The 19530-nt window shown below is 38.8% G+C and overlaps 1 protein-coding gene across 5 annotated transcripts in view; it reads right to left on the minus strand.

Moving 5' to 3' along the window:
* Positions 1–19530, minus strand: part of Pde4d (phosphodiesterase 4D) — a 912160-nt gene that overhangs the window by 356884 nt on the left and 535746 nt on the right. Inside the window, exon 1 of one of the 5 annotated variants that reach the window (XM_028885063.2) lies at positions 17754–18970. The exons of the other annotated variants lie outside the window; for them this stretch is intronic. Within the exon in view, the coding sequence (XP_028740896.1) occupies positions 17754–17878 (125 nt within the window). The 5' untranslated portion in view covers positions 17879–18970. Of the gene's footprint in view, positions 1–17753; positions 18971–19530 lie in introns of those variants that run through there. 5 annotated transcript variants of the gene reach the window in all.

The following is a 19530-nucleotide window of genomic DNA, read 5'->3' on the forward strand; positions in this document are numbered from 1 at the left end:
TCCAGAAGAAAGGTGAGTTCATATAACAGTCACACTGAGAGATATACAGGTTATTGGACAAGCTATGGGAGAGGAAAAGACTACATTTCTATAGTTTGCCTAGTCTCTACCTGCTTTCCAGACCCAGAGATGAGAATTTACTTCTGATAGAAAGTTGGTGGTGACAGAGGATCAGATGAAGAACAAATACATGATAACACCAAAAATGATGCTTAAAAAAGGCCAATCTCTGGTGATATTGTATATTAAGTATTTTATATTGGCTCATTTATTTAATTTTCTTGATAACCTTATAATATAAATGCTATGCTTATCTTCATTTTACACATGAGAGAACTCTAAGGTATATATAGAGAAAGCTATTTATCCAAAGTAACACAGAAAGTGGGTGACAGGATTTGAGTCTAAACCCTTATGGCATGTCCAGTATGACAGCCATTAATCATAGCAGGCTGTGGAGAACTTAGAACATGGATGAATTTGTAGTCTTACTCAATTTTATTACTTAAAGTTAAAAAGAATAGTTAATTCTCAATTTGAAAAACTTCTAAGTATATTTAGAATGACATAGGTGAATGAATGAAATTGTATTTCCAATGACGAGGTTTATGAAAGTGAAGTCCAGAGCAAGTCAATGGAAAGTTAGCATTCACATCGCTTACAGTTTTAGTATAAAATATAAATCTGGGGAGCAGAGGCAGTAGCTCTGTTGGAGGAACTGATTTCTACAGAAGCGCAAGAGCTTGAACTAGATCCCAGTAGGTGTATAGAAAGTTCCATGTAGAAACACACACCTGAAATCTCAGCACTGGGAAGACGAAGACAGGAGGATCCTTGGGGTTCCCTGATCAACTAGTCCAACCTCCAGCACAACTGATGATCCCCAGACCCCCAAAAGAGATCCTGTCTCAAGAAAACAAAGTAGATGGCTCCTGAGAAATGATGCGCAAAATTTACCTCTGCTCCCACACATATGTACACACCTGTATAATTTCACCTGCACATATGCATGAATCCTTACACATACCTGCACACATATACCTGCACCTAAACAGAAACTAGTTACACACACACACACACACACACCACACACACACAATTTCAAGGGCAGTATGATAATATACTAAACACCTCATTAGTAATTGAATGTATTGGTTACAAGTTGAACTGATTTTTTTAATTTCTAAAAGAACTTTTAATTAAAATATTACTGTATCTGTTTCACCTTCCTTTTGTTCTCTCCAACTCTTCCTCTCTCCCCTTTATCTAATCTTTTCCATACCCTCCCCCAATTGATGCCTCTTTTTCTTTGATTATTCTTATTTATATATACACATATATATGCATTTATGTGTATGTATATACATATACATATATATATATATATGAATATAGCATGCTGAGTCAATTTAATGTTGTTTGTGTGTATATGATTTTAGAACTGACCACTTGGTATTGGATAACCAATAAGGGGGCTCATCCCCGAAAAAAAAAAATTCTCCCTTTGTTGGCAATCATTAGTTGCCTAATGTTTTGATAGTTTTACGTAGTTAGTTTCACAAATATTTGTTAGCGAAATTAACTATAACAAATAATTTTACCCAAATATGGTACCAGACAGTATAAAACTATAGACATGTACATAGTGAATTGAATGTCTGCCTGTGTTACATGTGATCATCTCAAAAATAAAATATAACAAAAAATATTCAGATAAAGCAAAATACAGTTGTGGCTCACATCCTGGTATTGGCTCGCATTGTTCCAAATACTGAGAAACATATAAAGAAGATGTAAACTGTCTGGCAAGGCCAGTGGGATAGTCAGGCCTGAGCCTGTTACTCTGCCTGCACGTCAAGTCTGGGATATCTATCAGTTTTCATAGCCAACAGCAACTCTGGGTGTCCTCTTTGGTGTATTTGATGTTTGTTTAATCTCCTGAAGCAGTATCATGTTATCCCTGGCTGTTTTGTGGTGGTTTGAATGAAAATGGCCCCCAAAGGCTCATAGGAAGTGGTACCGTTAGAAGGTGTGGCCTTGTTGGAGAAAGTGTGTCACTGAGGGTGGGCTTTGAGGTTTTAGCCGCTCAAGCCAGGCCCCAGTGTCTCTTTTTCTTCCTGCTGCCTATAGATTCAGACGCTCTTGGTTCCTTCCCCAGTATCATGTTGGCCTACGTACCACCAGGCTTCCTGGAATGCTGAATGCTGACAGTGCACTAAAACCTCTGAACTGTAAGCCAGCTCCAGTGAAATGTTTTTCTTTATAACAGTTGCTGTGGTCATGGTGTCTCTTCATAGCAATAGAAACCCTAAGTAAAACAGCCCCCAGGATCTGTTTTCAGGTCAAACTCTATGTGGAGCCATTTTATCAGAGGGTTCCAGAAGACGACGTTGGAACATCTTCTTCAAGTTTGCTGAGAAAATGGTGAGTAGAAAACTGGGAACTGTATAGCAGCAAAGTAAAGATACCACTGCTTGGATTTGTCTCTGTGAAGGACACTAGCCAGTAATGAGCTCCCAACAGTGTTGAAGAATTATAAAAAAATAACCTAAATGTTTGATCTCATATGTACATGGTAATTAAAAGATTTTAATTGGACAGGAAGAAGAGTGATAGTTCAGCATTTGAAAATTTTTAGGTATCACAAAAACTGATCACTGATCAAGGAAAAAATAAAATTCTATCAATCTTCAGGAACTCTGTATATACAGGCAGTATGTCAAAAATGGACTCATTTAGATGTATCTTTTTTCCCCTTCATTGTTGTATTTTGACTACAGGGCCTCACACAGGCTAGGTAAATGTTCCACTAAGATATGTCCTGGCCTACACCACCGGCTGTTTTCAATTGGCAGGAGTAAACATATTATTAATCCCATATCCATCGAAGTCCCCCCACCAAATTCATTCCCTTACTGTTAGGGAGTAGTGCTCCTTTCTCTGCACCAGCTGTCTTGACAGACTTAGCCTCTATTCACTGTGTAACTGAGACACTGCATTTATAGTCAGTAAAACTATATGTGTGCAGTTATATATTGTGAAATAGTTCATCCTTCAACAGATACCCCAACTTTTATGAATATTACTTGGGAAATTATAGTGTACAAGACACAGTGACCTACCTTAGTCTATTAAATCTCATTAAAGTATAGATTATATACCCTTTATAAATTCTTTATAAAAGTGATCTTTAGCAATAGGTTAGGTACAGATCTGTATTTATAGATTATCATGTATAACACAACCAAATTATATATGGTATATTAAAGTGCCATTTTGTCTAGGTTTTAGTAGTGGGGTGAACATGTCTTAAAGGCAAATGAAAAGTAGCATCCTTGGCTCACAGAAGCAGGGAAAGGATAAACAAATCCATTAGAGAAGATACTAAATACATTTGAAACAGCCTCAAAAAATACTCGAGTTCCTAGGAAAGCAATGTATCTAACTACTGATGAAACTGCTTTCTGAATCATTGAACAGGAGTAGCAGAAATGTCTACTTCTGGCTAAACAAGACAACCCTCTGACTATTCAACTTCCAGTAAGCTGAACTGAAAAAGCTATTTTGTAACTTATTACTTAAAAACAAAATCAAGCTACATAATAGAAAATGATAGAACACTTGATCTTGGGCTAATTTTCCCTGTGCAGACACAAGCATGCATTTTACCAGTGACTGGGTAATAGCACTTTCTGATGATGGTTTATTCTCTGTCCTCTATAATTCTAAAATTATATAGCTCTATCATTATCAACACATTCTAATCATTATGCAGGTTTCTACTGATTTCTGGCAACTATACCACTCACACCGTCCTATAGAAAGATGTCAGAGTGGAGATCAGGCCTGGGCCATCTACACCTTGAGATTAATTGTAACTTTCTATTATAAATATTTGTTGGTTAAGCTCATTTAATATAAAGATTGCTGATGACTTGATTTTTGTTTTTGAATTAAAAAGTAGAACTCAGTTGTAAAGTAAATTCAACTTCGTCGGAGCACTTGCTATTTAGGTAGCTTGCTATTTAGCCAAGATCGGAGTGATCTCAGCAATAAAATATTTAGAAATAAAGACATGCACTTTGAAGTTATAAAACCAATAGTCTTTTGTGCAATATGCCTGGAAAGATCTATATAATATGCACAGGGCGGAAGTGCTGTTCTGCATTGGAGAAAAGCAAACAACAAATGGACAACAATCACTACGGCTCTGAAAAAAATCACTGAACCTTGATTGACTGCTACAAGTGCATCTATTTCCCCTGAACCTCCGCTGGCTCTCTTCTATTTTCATATCTTTGACTCAACCTTTTGTTCTCTGATATGTATGTATTTATCTCTTCCAAACTGTTCATTCACATTCTCCAAAATCTGCCTCTCCGTCAGTGAGTCATAATGTAGCTCACCGCAAAAACTGTGCCTGTGCTGGATCTCTATTTCTGTTCATTTAAAAAAATTTTCTACTGGTCATTTGGGATTTATTAGGGACCCAGTAATCAATGTGGATCTAGCACTGTCTCTTTCCTTAAGCATACTGTAAAGTCTTGCTAATTCTTCTTCAGTGTCTGCAGCCAACATTCTCTCCTAAAGGCATTCTTACCATACACAGTTACTTGCTCTCTCAGAAACAAACACAAATGTCATTGCTTTGTATATATTTTCACATAAACATTATGGAAAATAAAGAGAACAAAAATAAAAGGTTTGCTATAACCTGTCACCTGCCATTCTTTTTTCTTTGTTAGTTGGCATAGTTTTTCATCTAGAAGAGATTATTGCTGTGTGCCTTCACATTGGATCTTCTCCTGCAATATTCTGTTTTTGGTAGCTTATACACTATGCTTTCCCATAAGACACATCTTCCTAGGAGTACATCCAATCTTAAAATATACTTTATGGATCAGGCAAATTAGTATTTATCTTCACAGATGCCACTTGATCATTTCTTAAACAGTTATGATCATTTCGATGTTCAAACACCTTCAAGCATCACCTTGTCATAGGAAATATTAGCTTCAATGTCATGACCCTAAAAGTACAGTCCCCTCTCCCTTTTCAAATCATCCTTTATGATTGCTTCTCAAACCTCTTAAACTCTGACCACATGTAATTTGTCCCTGTAAATGTTAATTTATTCAGACATATCTATAACCTTGACAGATTTCTCCCAGGGATGGGTGTTAACACACAAACACAGACACACACACAATCTTCATGTCTGTGTAACTGAGTACAAATCTCACTTTGCCCATGGAGCATTTGACAATACCCCTCTGGTTAGAAGTCCAAACTTTCTCAGAACTACAAAAACAATGGCTTCTGCTTCTACCTGGTGCTTAAAGTAATACAGGAAACAAAATTCACAGACCAACAAATTGGCCCCAGTTCTAGCCCCTAACTAATCTTATATCCTGGAACATGATTTACAGATCCCCATAAGCTAAGTTTTTCATTAGTTGATGCTAAAGACAAATAGATAATAGATGAAAATCTACGTTGCAACAAGGCTAGCTCTCCTCAGAAGAATGCTTCATCTTTTCTCAGAATTTAACTCACTACATCTATTATGAGGAACCCAAGTGATGACTTTTACTCTGTATGCTCCTAGAAGATTATAAAAATCTTTACGTGGTTATAATTTAATTTTTTCTTCTATTTTTTGTCTACATAGTTGTACTTTTTAAAGGCTTAGAATTTGTCTTTCTCAGTTTTGCATTCTTAACAGAGATCTTTGATCTCAGGTCCTATTTGGTACATTTTTGTTGAACAAATAAATGCCTAAGGGAAAGAAAACATGAATGAATATACTGACATCTGGATCTTGTAGTAAATACTCAGTATTTTCCATTTCTCTTTAGAGTGGGATCCTCATTTTTATCCTTACAATTTTCTGTGCATGATAGGGCTGAATGATTGATAGAAATATAGCTAACATGGGTTATACACTGGAGTTCTCCTGCACACAGAGCTTTTGTAGAAGACCGTGCTTCCTAGAAGTGCATACAATCATAATACCTTAAACTTTGTGAATGAGCTGAATTACATTTACTGTCACAATAAGAATGCCATCTTAAATTGAATTAAAAAGTGTCTGTTTTGATGGTATATTAGTAAAGAGTTTATTGGTGGGTCTTATTTAGACATAAGTATAGAATGGGTGTATCTTACCATAGACAGTCACTTAAGTCATCAGACTACAAGGCTTAGTGCTGGCCCTATGACAGACCAAATGGGAACTCAGATTCGAAGAGCTGCTGATTCACATTTTGTACTTCATGCTTAGGAGTGAATGTAGATCCACCACAAGGAGAGGCAGGTGGAAGAAGTACAGTTAGTTGTTCTATGTAAATTTCTACTTTCTGTCCCCCTAATTTGCCTAGAATATGCATTTGAATTTGCATTCTTAAGTGCATGGATGGTGTCACTCTAATGAATTGTCCTTTCACAGGGCCAGCTAGGGCCTCCTTTGTCACAGCATATGTAAAATCCTTTAATAGCCTAGAAAGATTAATGAGTCTTAGAAACCTCATTATTCTCTGGATGACTTAGCTCTAATCACCTTCATAGTAAGTTAAATTCTAGACCAACATAGACAGTCTAGAGTAGCAGAGTCAAAACGTCAATTTAGCTTTAAAAACTGTCAACAATATGAAGGTTAACTGTCACCCTCCCATTCCACTTTGAGGTTATTTTAAATGCATAGTGGAGTCAGACAAGGGCCATCTCAAGGTTGAGATGACCTGCTTCCTCGGGGCTCATCGCACGCCATTCAGGGATCTATCAGCCTCAGGATGCATAAAGCATTTTCCCCTGGAGAGAAGAAGATTTCACCAACAAGGAGAAAAACTGAGCGTCAGCAAAATCTCCTGCAAGGCAAAATGCCCAAGAACTCCCTTGAAGGGAGAGCTGAGTCCTACTCACGGAACAGAAGCAGAGAATCTGATTGCCACGCTTCCTGTCATAGCCACTGGAACCCTGACACTCAAACAGGCAAGAGAGAAAAAGCTGGAAACTCTCAGAGAGTAGAAAACGGGTGCCATTCATAACATTCTTGTTATCATCAGAACGGATTACCGTGGTAACTGAGTGTCACATCTTCTACAGGATAGCAGCATACGGTGTTCAGAAATCCCAGGAGACACTAAACCACATATTTTAGTTTTTCAGAGAGGCAGAAGTAAAAACGTAATTGCAAACTTAGGAAAACTATACATTTGTTGTACATATCAGCTGAATAATGTTTTATTGTCCTACAGATCTGAGACTTCTCTGTGCATACACATTTCCAACTTTTGCCAGAAATAAAAAATCAATAACTAAATGCCACATCCTCCTACTATCCCCCATGGATTATGGGAAACTGTCGGCCATGTGCCATGAGCTGCGTTCCTGTAAACTCCCATAGAATTATAGGATTAGATTTCAGGAAATTTCAAGGAATTTTGAATTTTTTTAACTATAAAAAGATCAAGCAAATTCATGGTGAATTTAATAAATATCTCCAAAAGAATATAGATTTATTTACCTCTCCTGATTACTTTTACATTCCTAACTAGGAAACAAAAATCTAGGAATTTGTTGGTTGGCTGCTGTGTCTCAGGCTGTTTATGAAGTATGGGATAAAATGTGGTTTCGGAACACAGACTTATCCTCTCTTCTCAGGATCCCACGATTGGATGTAGGAAGAGATTAAGAGCCGCAAAATACAGGCATATGTTAATACAATAGTGAGAACTGCCCAACAGCCCCCAAAGAGGATATAAATAGGCACCTCGCCTAGTCTGAGTATTTGGGGAATGTCTCCCCAGAGACCATGAGGCCTGGGGATGAGTACTATCACTGCCCTTGAGAGCCCTGTAAAGGAAGCCCTGACTGTCTTTTCATATTGAGAACACATTCCATCTTCTCTGAATTATAGGTGGAATTATAGGAAGGTCTTATCTGTCCTATAATACCCTCCTCTACAAATTCTTTCTCTTTGGGGTCCTTCTCTTTGTCACCATTGGCAAAAACATCTCCTTTGACAGATCAACCTTTCTCTTAGGGTCACACAAAAGGCAATATCAAGTCCAACTCTATACCTCCAGTTTCAGAGGCTATCAGCAGAATGATTGCCCACTGTTCATTATTGACTTAGTATTTTTTGAGGATTCCATACATGCATATAATTTGATCAAATCTACCCCTATTCCCTCCACTCTTATTTACCTTCTATCCCATCAACAATATTTTCCCCACCCATCTTAAAAACAAAAGAAAAACCAAACCTACTGAGTCCACCTAGTGCTACTTGTGTATGCATGGGTGTAGGGCCATCTACTGTAGCATTAGTTCCTTCTCAATGGCTATACCCTTGAAGAAAACTGTTCCTTCATCCCCTAACAGCCATCAATTAGCAATAGCTCCTCAGCTAGGGGTGGGACTGCATTAGCCTCTCCCCCCAATCCCTTATCCATGCTGGGGTTATAATGAGCTTGATCTGGTCCAGGTGTTGTAAATAGAGTCACAGCTACTGTGAGTTCTTGTGTGCAATGGCCCTACCCTGCCTGAAAAACTCTGTTTAACGGTAGACATCTGCTACCTCCAGCTCTTTCAGTCTTTCTACCCCTCTTCCACGGCATTCTAAAGCCTGTGAGGAAAGTATATGATACAGATATCCCATTTAGAGCCGAGCACAGAGTTAGTTATTTTATTCTTTTCCTATTGACTAGTTGTGGGTTTCTGTATTAATCCTCATCTACTAAAATAAAAGAGTTCCCTAATGAGGGTTGAGAGACGCAGCAATCTACAGGTATAATGACAAGAATTCAGAGGGTAGTTGATTACTATGTTCATTTAGCAGAATGATAGTATTAGGTTCTTCTCTGAGGCATACAACGTAGCCAATCATGAATCTATGGCTCAGTTTATAGCACCAGTTCCAAGTTATTTCTTATAGAGTGGGCTGTACATTCACTCAGAAAGTGATTAATTACTTCCATAACATTTGTGTCACTATCACCCCAATGAGCATATCTTGCTAAGGCAGTGGATTTTGCAGCTGGCAGGGTTCACAGTTGACTGAGATTGTTGTTTATTTTTCCCCCAGTAGGGTGCACAGCACTTTCCATCACTATGAAAGCTAGCGAACTGGGTGAAGGCTTCAAGGTATGTAGCAGGTTGTTTTTTCAGTCTTATGACTCAAGTATGTGGTGTCTTCAGGAACAGGGTCTTACCATTAAGTTCTGAAGAGTAACCAAGAGCAATAGGAATAGCTTGTAATGTTTGGGGGTTCTGGGTGATCCTACTGACCAATAACTGAAAGGAGATAACCCATTGCTGGTACTTGGATTTCTTTAAATTGTCTATTGTGTATGCAAAAGGCTCTGTCCTCCCATTATAGAGTAACTCTATTTAAACTCCATCAGGTAAATGCAAATTAAAATTGCTCTGAGATTTCATTTCAACCCAGTAATCATGGGTAAGACTAGAAAAAAATAAAAACAAATTATGTCATGAACATAGAAAGAGGAATCCTGTACATTGCTGGTAGGAGTGCAGACTAGTGTATCCACTATGAAAACCAGCATAAAGGCTCCCCAAAAAGTCAGAAATAGATGTACCATATGATCTTAACTATATTACTCCTAGGCATATTCTCTAAGACTCTAAATCTTGCCACAGAGATGTTTGCTCATCTATGTTCATTGGTGCTCTTGTCACTGTTGAATGGATAATGAAAACATGGTGTATATACACTGTAGACCATTATTCCCTTGTAAAGAAAAATGGAATGAAATTCATAATTAAATGAATGGAACTATCAATAATCATCCAGGATAAGGTAACCCAAGCCCAGATAGACAAATGTCATGAATTTTCTGTCATGCGTGGATACTAACTTGGAGTCTTTCGATATTTCATATTTGTGTTTCATTTGGAATACTCAAGGAAGTCAGGAAACTAAGTAAGGGGTCATGGAAGCATTTCAAGAGAATACAGGTGAAACCCAAGTGATACAAAGAGGGAAAGGGGAATAATGGGATGTGAGGTATTAAATGGTGTGTGGGAAGGAAGGGGAGGTAGAGGGAGGAGTATGAAGTGGGATACTGACAGTAAAGACTTTTGACAAAGTCATATGGAAACTTACTATCATAGAGGCTTCCTAAAAATATACATAGACATATAGAAAGGGAGCTGGGATGGAATTGGCATGTTTCTGTTTACCTTTACCTCCAGACCATCTACATGAACACTCTGCAGGACAGCAAGGCACTATAATAGCTCCATATACTTCATTATTCACTGTTTCATTTATCCCAGTGGGAAAAGGAAGGCTGACAGCAAACTCTTCCCTTTATAGTTCAACTTCATGTAATAATTTTGTTTGATATAGAAGCAAAGCTATGAAAAACTTAAAGTTTCAAAGGAGGTTAAGTAAATTAGCATCTAATTGGTTTAACATGGGGAGGTCACTTTTATGTAGACTTTCCTTTCAATACTCCTGGCAACAGGCATTCTAGGCAATCTCTTTGGCCTATTGCTCTGCTCTCAGCCATGCAGACTCTATGCAGCTGGGTGATGGGTGAATGCTGAGTGGAAGTGGTACAAAGGTTGCCATTTATGACTTGTTATTAATCCCAGTTGTTAGGAATAGATTAGAAATTTGACCTCTCTTGTAAGTTCAGTTGAAAAATATTACCTACTATGTACTTTAAAACATTGAAATAATTGTGCAATACATAAAGAATATGCTTTAAATTATAGTTCTGATGAAGACACTAATAAATCAGATTATCACCTAATGCCTCTCCAAAATGAAATGCTTGAATCATTCCGTTATTTTAGGAGAGCAATACCCTCTGTCTGCGTATTCCATTTTGTTTTTCTTGTCCTCCATCCTTTATCAACACATCATATCCTTTAGCTGAACATTTGTATCATGGCTTCATTTATAGAGTTACAGTGTACCATGTTATTACTCATCCTCAGGACATCCCTAGAGTAACTGCGTTAAGTACTGTTTGTGTGTGTGTGTGTGTGTGTGTGTGTGTGTGTGTGTGTGTGTGTGTGTGTTGGGTCCCTGTTTTTGTTTTTGTTTTTATTTTTTTAGCAAGCCTCAAAATTTCTATCAAATATCTGGCTTTGCATTCTTATTTTAATGAAGTACTCATTAGGATTTCACATTGCTTGCTTCTAGGGATCTGTTCCATTCCAACTTAGGTTGTGTACTCTTGCCAAATTCATCTCTCTAAAACAACAGTTTCCATCATACTAATCTTAAATTGAAAAGACAGAAAATGCACACACAATTGAGATTCATTATGATAATGATAGAGTAGCCATATAAGAAAAAAAAAACTTAACTAAAAGTAGTACCTCAATTTCAAAATTGGGATGTAGGAAAAGTTTTAATGGAAATGGTTTATAGCATGAACTAAATTAAAAAAAAAAAAAAAAAAGACAAGGAAAGGGAAGCTCTAGGCCAAAAATAAATGGGAACAGCAAGTAGTTCCTTACACTTAGAGTGCAGGGTGTGTATCAATGACCAAGGCAATTTACGAAAGAATTCTAGGAGACTACATCCTGGTTGTTTTGAGCACGCTATTAGTACAAACTTCGGAGCATCGTGACCATGTTTTAGGAAATGGATCTGTGGGTTACAGCTCAGGAAGAGATGCTGACAAGGTATTCAGTTATATAGCTACCCATCTTTCAGGCAAGAAAGGATGAGAATGTGATGCAGCATGGATGGCAGCAATAGGAGAGGCAATGGCAAGAGAGGCTGGGTGGTGGTGAGTGGGAGGGTGGTGAAGCTGAGGATAGGAAGCACCTTGGAGGCCTCCAGAGTCTGTGGCATGGAAGACTGAGGACATAGGAAACAGTTAACGTCCCTGGGAGATTTTAGTTACAAATAAATGGAGTCTGAAACTGCTAGGGACCATTTGATACTAGGCAGTTGGATACTCAGCTTGAACACTGAGGACAGAACGAGAAACTAGAGATGCATCTTTTAACTGAAGTGGTTTTCACCAATAACTTACCTCCCGATACAGGAAGGACTGGAAAGAACTCCGATGGTTTTCAGAAGTTTTACTTAAAGAGAAAGGAAGGGCCGTACATCAAAGAAAGACTCTGCTCTTGTCTCTTGAAGGTTCCCTCCTCTTTGCTGTTAGAGTAAACTGGTTATGATGAAAACCCGCATGGCTCACATGGTCACAGTCATGAGGACCATACATCCAGACATGGGAACAGGTGTCAAGACTTCAGCCAAGCTACACAGTTGAATCTCCATTATCTCCTGTGCAATTCTGCCTAGAATTTTTCACTTCTCTTTGAAAGGTGGCTCACTGTCTGGCTCCTAGCCTAGAGCCACAGTGTGTATTAGATCATTTATCCAGCTTTCTTTAATGAGATCTTAGTAGAACCTCTACTGAAGGAACAGCAGGCCCTGCAAATGCAATAAAGCTGCTAACTTAGATGAACCCGAAGACAAGACAGCTCAGATTACTGAATATTTTAGACTATTGAAAAACCAGAGTCATTTCCCATTTTTTATCCAGAATAAGAAATCAATGACTTCATGATAATCACACAAAAGATGAGAAGGGCTGCTTTTACGAATTCATAAAATATATGAAGTGTCTTGATGTAGGTAAAGGTCTTCAGAGAACTCTGAGGCACACCCAGTTCAGCTTATTGACAGCTCAGTGTTTATTTATTGTAGGAAGCTTGTCCGGTTATCACAAGACAGTCCTGTCCTTTTATACTTGCTATCATTAACCAAGCAATCACACCCTAAGTCATGGAAATCAAATATGTTCCCAGACTTTCCAAGTGTCCTTGGGTTGGAGGGGAATAAAGTGATCCCACTTAAGAAGAATGAGGCAGATGCATAATTAATTTAACGCCCCCCACTCACAAAAGTACTACACAGAAGGAAACGGTAATCAAAGGCTGATCTGTTGTCAGAGCAGTTATGGAGTCTAAATTAAATTTCTGATTGGTGAAGATTTGTTGTTTACAATGTGTACATGTTTTCTTTTGGTGCATACTGTGGGGAGTATATACATTTCTAAGTGAAATTACAATCAGTTGGAGTGATAATGCTCCCCTCGAGAGACATAGACTATCTAACCAAAACCCCAGTACCAGGCACAAGAAACTTCCTTTTGAGTTGTTGGTTGGGGGAGTCCAAGAGACCCTCAAAACATTATAGGGTAATGAAACTGCTCTTGGCTATTTCCTAGAATTCGAAGGTAAGTCCCTGTTGCTGAAGATACCACATAGACCGCATACTTTGGAGCTGAAACTTGGAGGAATTGAGCTGAAACAGATCAGGAAGTCTCCTCTCTGAGACTCTTAGCATGGCAAGGTGCTATGTAAGCTGCCAAGAGAAAACAATCAATAGTCCTACCCAACTGTGATGCCTACAAACCAACACAATGGCCAGCAGCACAGCAAGACATCAACAAAGGTGCAATAGTGGCATTTACTTCCTGGGGATAGTCAACAGCTGTCTAATTGGACTCAAGTCTTGCTCAATAGACAGGGATTCAGTCCTGATACTATGAACCTACCTAACTACCTGTGGATTAGAGGGGACTAATGACACTTTCCTAAATTAGTATAATGTCTAACTGTATTGTAAATACTTATCCTTAGTCAAATAAGTATAGCTCTTATCTCTTATCAAAGACGTTTCTTTTTGCAGTGGACAGAGTCTATTATAAATATCCACACCTGGTAAAAATGCAGAAAACAACTGACCTTGGGATACTCAGCCCCAGCTGACACATTTACAATACAACCTGTACACCTGAGGCTCAGGGAGCATCATGGAAGAGGCAAGAAAAAGATTGTAAGAGCCAGAGGATCAGGAGAGCTGCTGTGAGATTGTGTACCCACAAAAGCGGTACCCATGAAATCTCAACAACATCGCTACCTACTCAAGAGCTGAACAATGGACAAAACCAATTGACATGCCAGTGTGGATGGGGAAAATCTCACAAATATAAAAACTCCAGGGGAAGAAGATCCAAGATAACTGATCTTCTTACCTCTATGTATTAAGACTGAAATAACAAAATTTCATAAATTTTAAAAAAGTTCTATTTTTGTCAGTTACACACAGTACTCTGGAGTTTGTGGAGACTATAATAAAAAAGCTTAAATATTTCAGAAATGACAAATACAGCGAATCGGGGTAATTCCAGATGGCAGAGCTGTCATTCTCTTTAACACTGAGCTTAATTAAGACTTAGTGTTTTTGCTGTTTTGCTAATGTCTTCATTGCCACTTGAGATAAAAATGGGTAACTATTGAGGGACCGCATGGCTGTACCTCTCATGTAGCTGATTGCTAAGGTGGACATGATTATTCTGTGTTCTAACACACTTTTCCTTCACTAAGCCCTATTTAAAAGGATATACCTGGATTTAAATGGAACTGTATTTTGAATTTTTTTTTTCATAAAGCTGAAACTTGGAGGATTTGAGCTGAAATTTCATAAGAAATTTTCTACTTACTCTACTTGCCACCCTCAAATCCCACCTCCTCCCTCCTCCCATCCCCCAGCCCTTCCTCCCAAGCCACCCTACATCCCCACGTTCCCTCAAATCAAGGTCTCCCATGGGGAGTCAGCAGAGCCCAGCACACTGAGCCTAGACAGGTCCAAGCCCCTTCCCACTGCACCAAGGCTGTGCAAGACATCACACTACAGGTACCAGATTCCTAAAAGCCTGCCCATGCACCAGGGACGGATCCTGATCCCTCTGCCTGGGTGCCCCCCAAACAGTTTGAGCCAAACAACCGTCTTCCCTATCCAGAGGGCCTGGTCCAGTCCCATGGGGGCCCCACAGCCACTAGTCTATTAGATTCCCTACTTCATTCCCACCATGGGTTTCACTAAAAAGCCAGATTTCTTTTTATCAACTCAATATGATGCTTCACTGGGTAGAGTGAAACAACATATGGCTGCTTTTTATTTCTCTCCTCCTCCCTCTCCTTCTCTCCCTTCCTCTCTTTGCCTCTCTCCTTTTTCTTGTGAGATGGGGTCTTACTATTTAGTCATGGACGGCCTCCAACTCATTATGAAGCCCAGGCTGACCTCAATCTCCTTGCAATCCTCCTGTCTCAGCCTCCCAAGTACTGGAATTATATGAGTAAACTCTAACATCTGGCATTTTTACTATCTATCTATCTATCTATCTATCTATCTATCTATCTATCTATCTATCTATCTGGTTTTATTGAGGCAGGATTTCTTTGTGTATCCCTGGCTGTCCTGGAACTTGCTCTGTAGACCAGACTGGCCTCAAATTCATAAAATCCACCTGCCTCTGCCTCCTGAGTGCTGTGGTTAGAGGCATGCACCACCACAGCCCTGCCTGCTTTTACTTTTTTTGATACAGGGTCAAATGTAGTCTAAATTGTCTTCAAATTCACCATGTAGCTAAGGTTGGCCTTGAACTCCTGATCCTCTTGCTTCCACATCCCAAGTGCTGGGTTACAAGCATGTGCCACTATGCTGGGAGCACTTTTTCCTTGGGAGCTTTTTCTTTCTTTCTTTAAATCCTGCTTCCTTCCATATTCTCCTTTCCTTCCTTCCCACATTTTTAAGTCAGAAAAGCAATTTCCTATTTGCCAAAAACACAAGCCTTAAACATAAATGCATAGATGCTGTTTACTAATCATAGCTGAGTTCAGGCAAGCGTCCTGAAAGGTGACCAAACATTTTAGGTAGATTTTGGTGAACCCAGGGTCATGGAGCACCACCATTGCAGGCATATTAGTTTTTCTAAAATCTTTTAAAATATTTCTTTTATTTTTGAGATTTTTAATGTAATTCTCCATGACGTTCTTTTTAAATCAGAGACTTAAAACCTTATAACTTGGGAAAAATTAGCTATAGAATAAAAAGAATTGGGATCTGGATGTTCTTTCATTCACTCAGGCATCCTGCCCAGCTACTGTTCTCTATAAAGACTTATATCACAGTTCCATGGGACAGAGTTGTGAAAGAGAAAGATTTTGTTAGATATCTGCTAAAGAAGAAAGCATTTAATTGATTCTAAAAGATGGATCTGGTATTTTTTTCATTCAAATTCCAAGGTCTATGTCATTGATTATTGATTATTATCAGGTGCTTTTAAAACTACATTCTGGCAGAATACATTGTGGCGTTTAATTTTAAAACTATAACACACAATGAAAGAGATCATTTACTAATGTTTTCAAATTCATGATATGTGTGGATTCAGAGACAATTCATCAAAGTTTTTGTTGTTGCTGTTTTTTTTTTTAAATTGAGTATTATAATTCTAAACTGTATCTTTGTTGCTGAACAAATACATGTTGGATTTTTTAAATTAAAAAGTAAGTAAAATGAATTGGGACTAGTCTGAACTTTCCTGAGTACACACACTTACCTGAAATATAAGCTGACATAATGAAAAGATGATTACTTTTAAGAAAAAAAAGAAGATGGGGTGGGGCAGTCGAGTACATTTACACTTGACTTTGGCAGCTGGTTGAGTTTTCACCCAATAGGAGAGGTGTGAGGCAACTGACAGTGACCATGCCATGCTGGGGGCTTGGGATACAGTTAGTGCAATGAAGTTTAGATAAGAGATCTTAGGTACTAACTCACCATGAATTTACAGAGTGCCAGAGCTGAGTGGGAAAGACTTGATATTCTGGGGAACATAGTAATCTTTCCTGAAGTAGAAAAGTTCATTTCCATCAAGGACAAGTTACAACCTAAATCTTCCTTCATGTTTATAATATTTATATTAAGGTTAAATCCGGCCAAGTGCATGTTTGGCAAGTCACGCATATATGCATATACGTCTATGTGTGTATAATACCAGAAAAACAACAAGGGAAAGGTAAGACAATGACGATTGAGGTAATATCTAATGCCTTCCACCAAAGTTCATTTTTTCTTTTTAATCCTGGGAATTCATAAAATTGGGAGCACTGCTGTTCACAGGGAAATGCAACATCTTTATCAATGCTTCCAGTTAGTTGTTAAATGCCGAATAAAATGACAATTTTATTTAAAATAGCACGGAGGGATGAGTTCTAGACATGTTAGTCACATGCACCTCTATTCCGCTACTGCACTGAAACTGTGGGAAGAGAAAGGGTTCCTTTAGCAGACAGCCCCTTGCTCTGAAACTGCTGAGCTCAATTTTGCAATCACAGAGCGCAAGTTTGCCTGTGTGGCTGGGCGGGAGCGGGCTGGGGAGGGGTGGGGAACATGAGTTAGCAGAATGCTCCAGAACAGATCTGGAAATTACAACTTCTCGATAGAAAACAAAACCCACTGGTCTCTTCTGGAGTGACCACATGGCGAGGTATGCTTCCATGGAAGTATCACACATTTGTTACTGGATGTAGCCATTAAGGAGAGAGTCTGGCCTCTTGAGTATCTGGAAATAAGTGTTGCTAATAAACAAGTCTGTTATTTTGCTAAATCCCCTTTCCAATTATCATCTCGGATGATTGTGGTGGTAACACTGACATTAACAACTTCCCGGATTCTGAAAATCCACAGACCTTGAACCTGGATTAGGTTTTGCCAAACTAAACTAAACTAAGAATATTTGTCAGCTTTTCTCTCGGGTTAATTTTTTCCCAACTCCCCCAGTATGCTGAATTGAACAACTAAGCCTGCTCCCCGACCCTCCCAGTTCAACAGATCTCCACAGCAGTTACCAAAGGGGAGCAAACACACGTTTACTGACAAACTGAGAAAGGAAAGCAGTTACCGTCTCCTCTGTGGCTTAATATCAATTGGCTTGTTGATTGCATAAGGCGATCCATGAACATAAGCACTCCGGAATCTAGCCACCTTCCCCAGGCTGAGGTGCTCACAGCTGGTTGGCAGACTCATTGTATCCAAAATCAGGAAGTAAAAGCAAATCTTAGTGGCCAGCTCAGCATTCCTGGGAAGGCTGGAAAGAGCGTGTCAGATAATGGATGGCAGCCATATGCTGCTCTGGTCGCTGGGTGCTGCTTTTCTTCATGAGTAAACGCATGTCCCTCGGAGGCTACATGCTCTACCTTGTTTGCTGTTCATAGATACGGACGCTTGTTGCTTGTTTCTAATCAGAGTTGTGCTCCAGCCAGTTATTGGCTGAGCAGACGAAGGAGAAATTCTGTAGCTCCACAAAAGCCTGTTTCCACCCAGAGGAGGCAGCAGGTTTTAATCTGTTTTCATCTAAGGGCTAAGAGGATGACAACCTAATGTAATAGTGGTTGAACAGCCCGTTGTTTGCCTATACAGCAAGCATGCATGTGATAGGCAGAGCAGAATCCATTATTGCCCTATCTTCCTAACCGACTATTAGGACTTAGAAAATGGGATGGGCATGTGGAAGTGATGACGGTGGCTTTCCAATTATCAGGATAACACCGTGTGGGTTCTCCTTCATAAATTACTATTCACAATGGCAGTGAACTCAGCCTCTTGGGGGCAGAAAAATTACAAACCAAGGTACATGTGTGACAACACTAACTGATTACCGATTTCTCAACATTCAGAAATGCAAATTTTCCCTGCTTTGAGGGTGAAGAACTATTGGGAAAACTAGAAGCAATGCCTTTACTAATTTAAAACAATGAAAGGCGAGTTGTAGAAATTACAAAGGATTGCAAATAATTCTGTCTGATTCTTTGGTCTCAGGATGAAGTTACAGCCTTATAAGCCCCCAGCTTTCAAGACCCTTCACCCATTTTCTCTTCCCTTATGTGTGTGACTCTAGACAACGGGTATGTAGAGTTCTCGACAATTTTGACAGTTGAAAAATGATGTCATGCTGAGGGTGGTGGTGAACACTTGAAAGATAATCCTTCAGAAGCTGAGGTAGAGGACTATGAGTTTGATGTTAGCTTGAGTGACATGGAAGACAGTTCCAAGAATACCAATTCTTAGGATTTGAATATATATAAACAAATCTAAAATTCTGTAAAAGTTCAATTATTAGTGTGTGCATGTATATATATAATTTGTGTTTGTGTGTGTGTATGTATAGTATGTGTATATTTATGATGTATGTTTATGTATGACATTTGTGCATTGTGTGAATGTATAGTGTGTGTATACATGTATAATATGTGTATGTAGGTATGGTATATCTGTATGTATGGTGTGTATATATGTGTATATGCATGTGTGTATGCATATGTGCATGTATGTATGATGTATGTGTGTGTGCATGTGTGTGTATATGATGTGTATGTACAGTGTGTGTGTTATATGTATGGTGTGGGTATATGTATGATACATATGTGTGTGTGTGTGTGTATATGGTGTGTGTGTGTGTGTGTGTGTGTGTGTGTGTGTGTTTGTAGAGGGGTATATGTGCCATGGCATGCACATGGAAGTCAGAAAACATCCAACTATTGGGAGTCAGTTCTCTATTTTCTCAGTAAGACCTGGGGCTTGAACTCAGGTTGTCATTCATTCACAACAAGCACTTTAATCCACTGAACCATCTTAACTGTCTTGTCTGCTATACATCAAAAATTCATTTAAGAGTCATG

This window comes from Peromyscus leucopus, chromosome 11 (assembly GCF_004664715.2).
Source record: "Peromyscus leucopus breed LL Stock chromosome 11, UCI_PerLeu_2.1, whole genome shotgun sequence".
Taxonomy (NCBI): Eukaryota; Metazoa; Chordata; class Mammalia; order Rodentia; family Cricetidae; genus Peromyscus; species Peromyscus leucopus.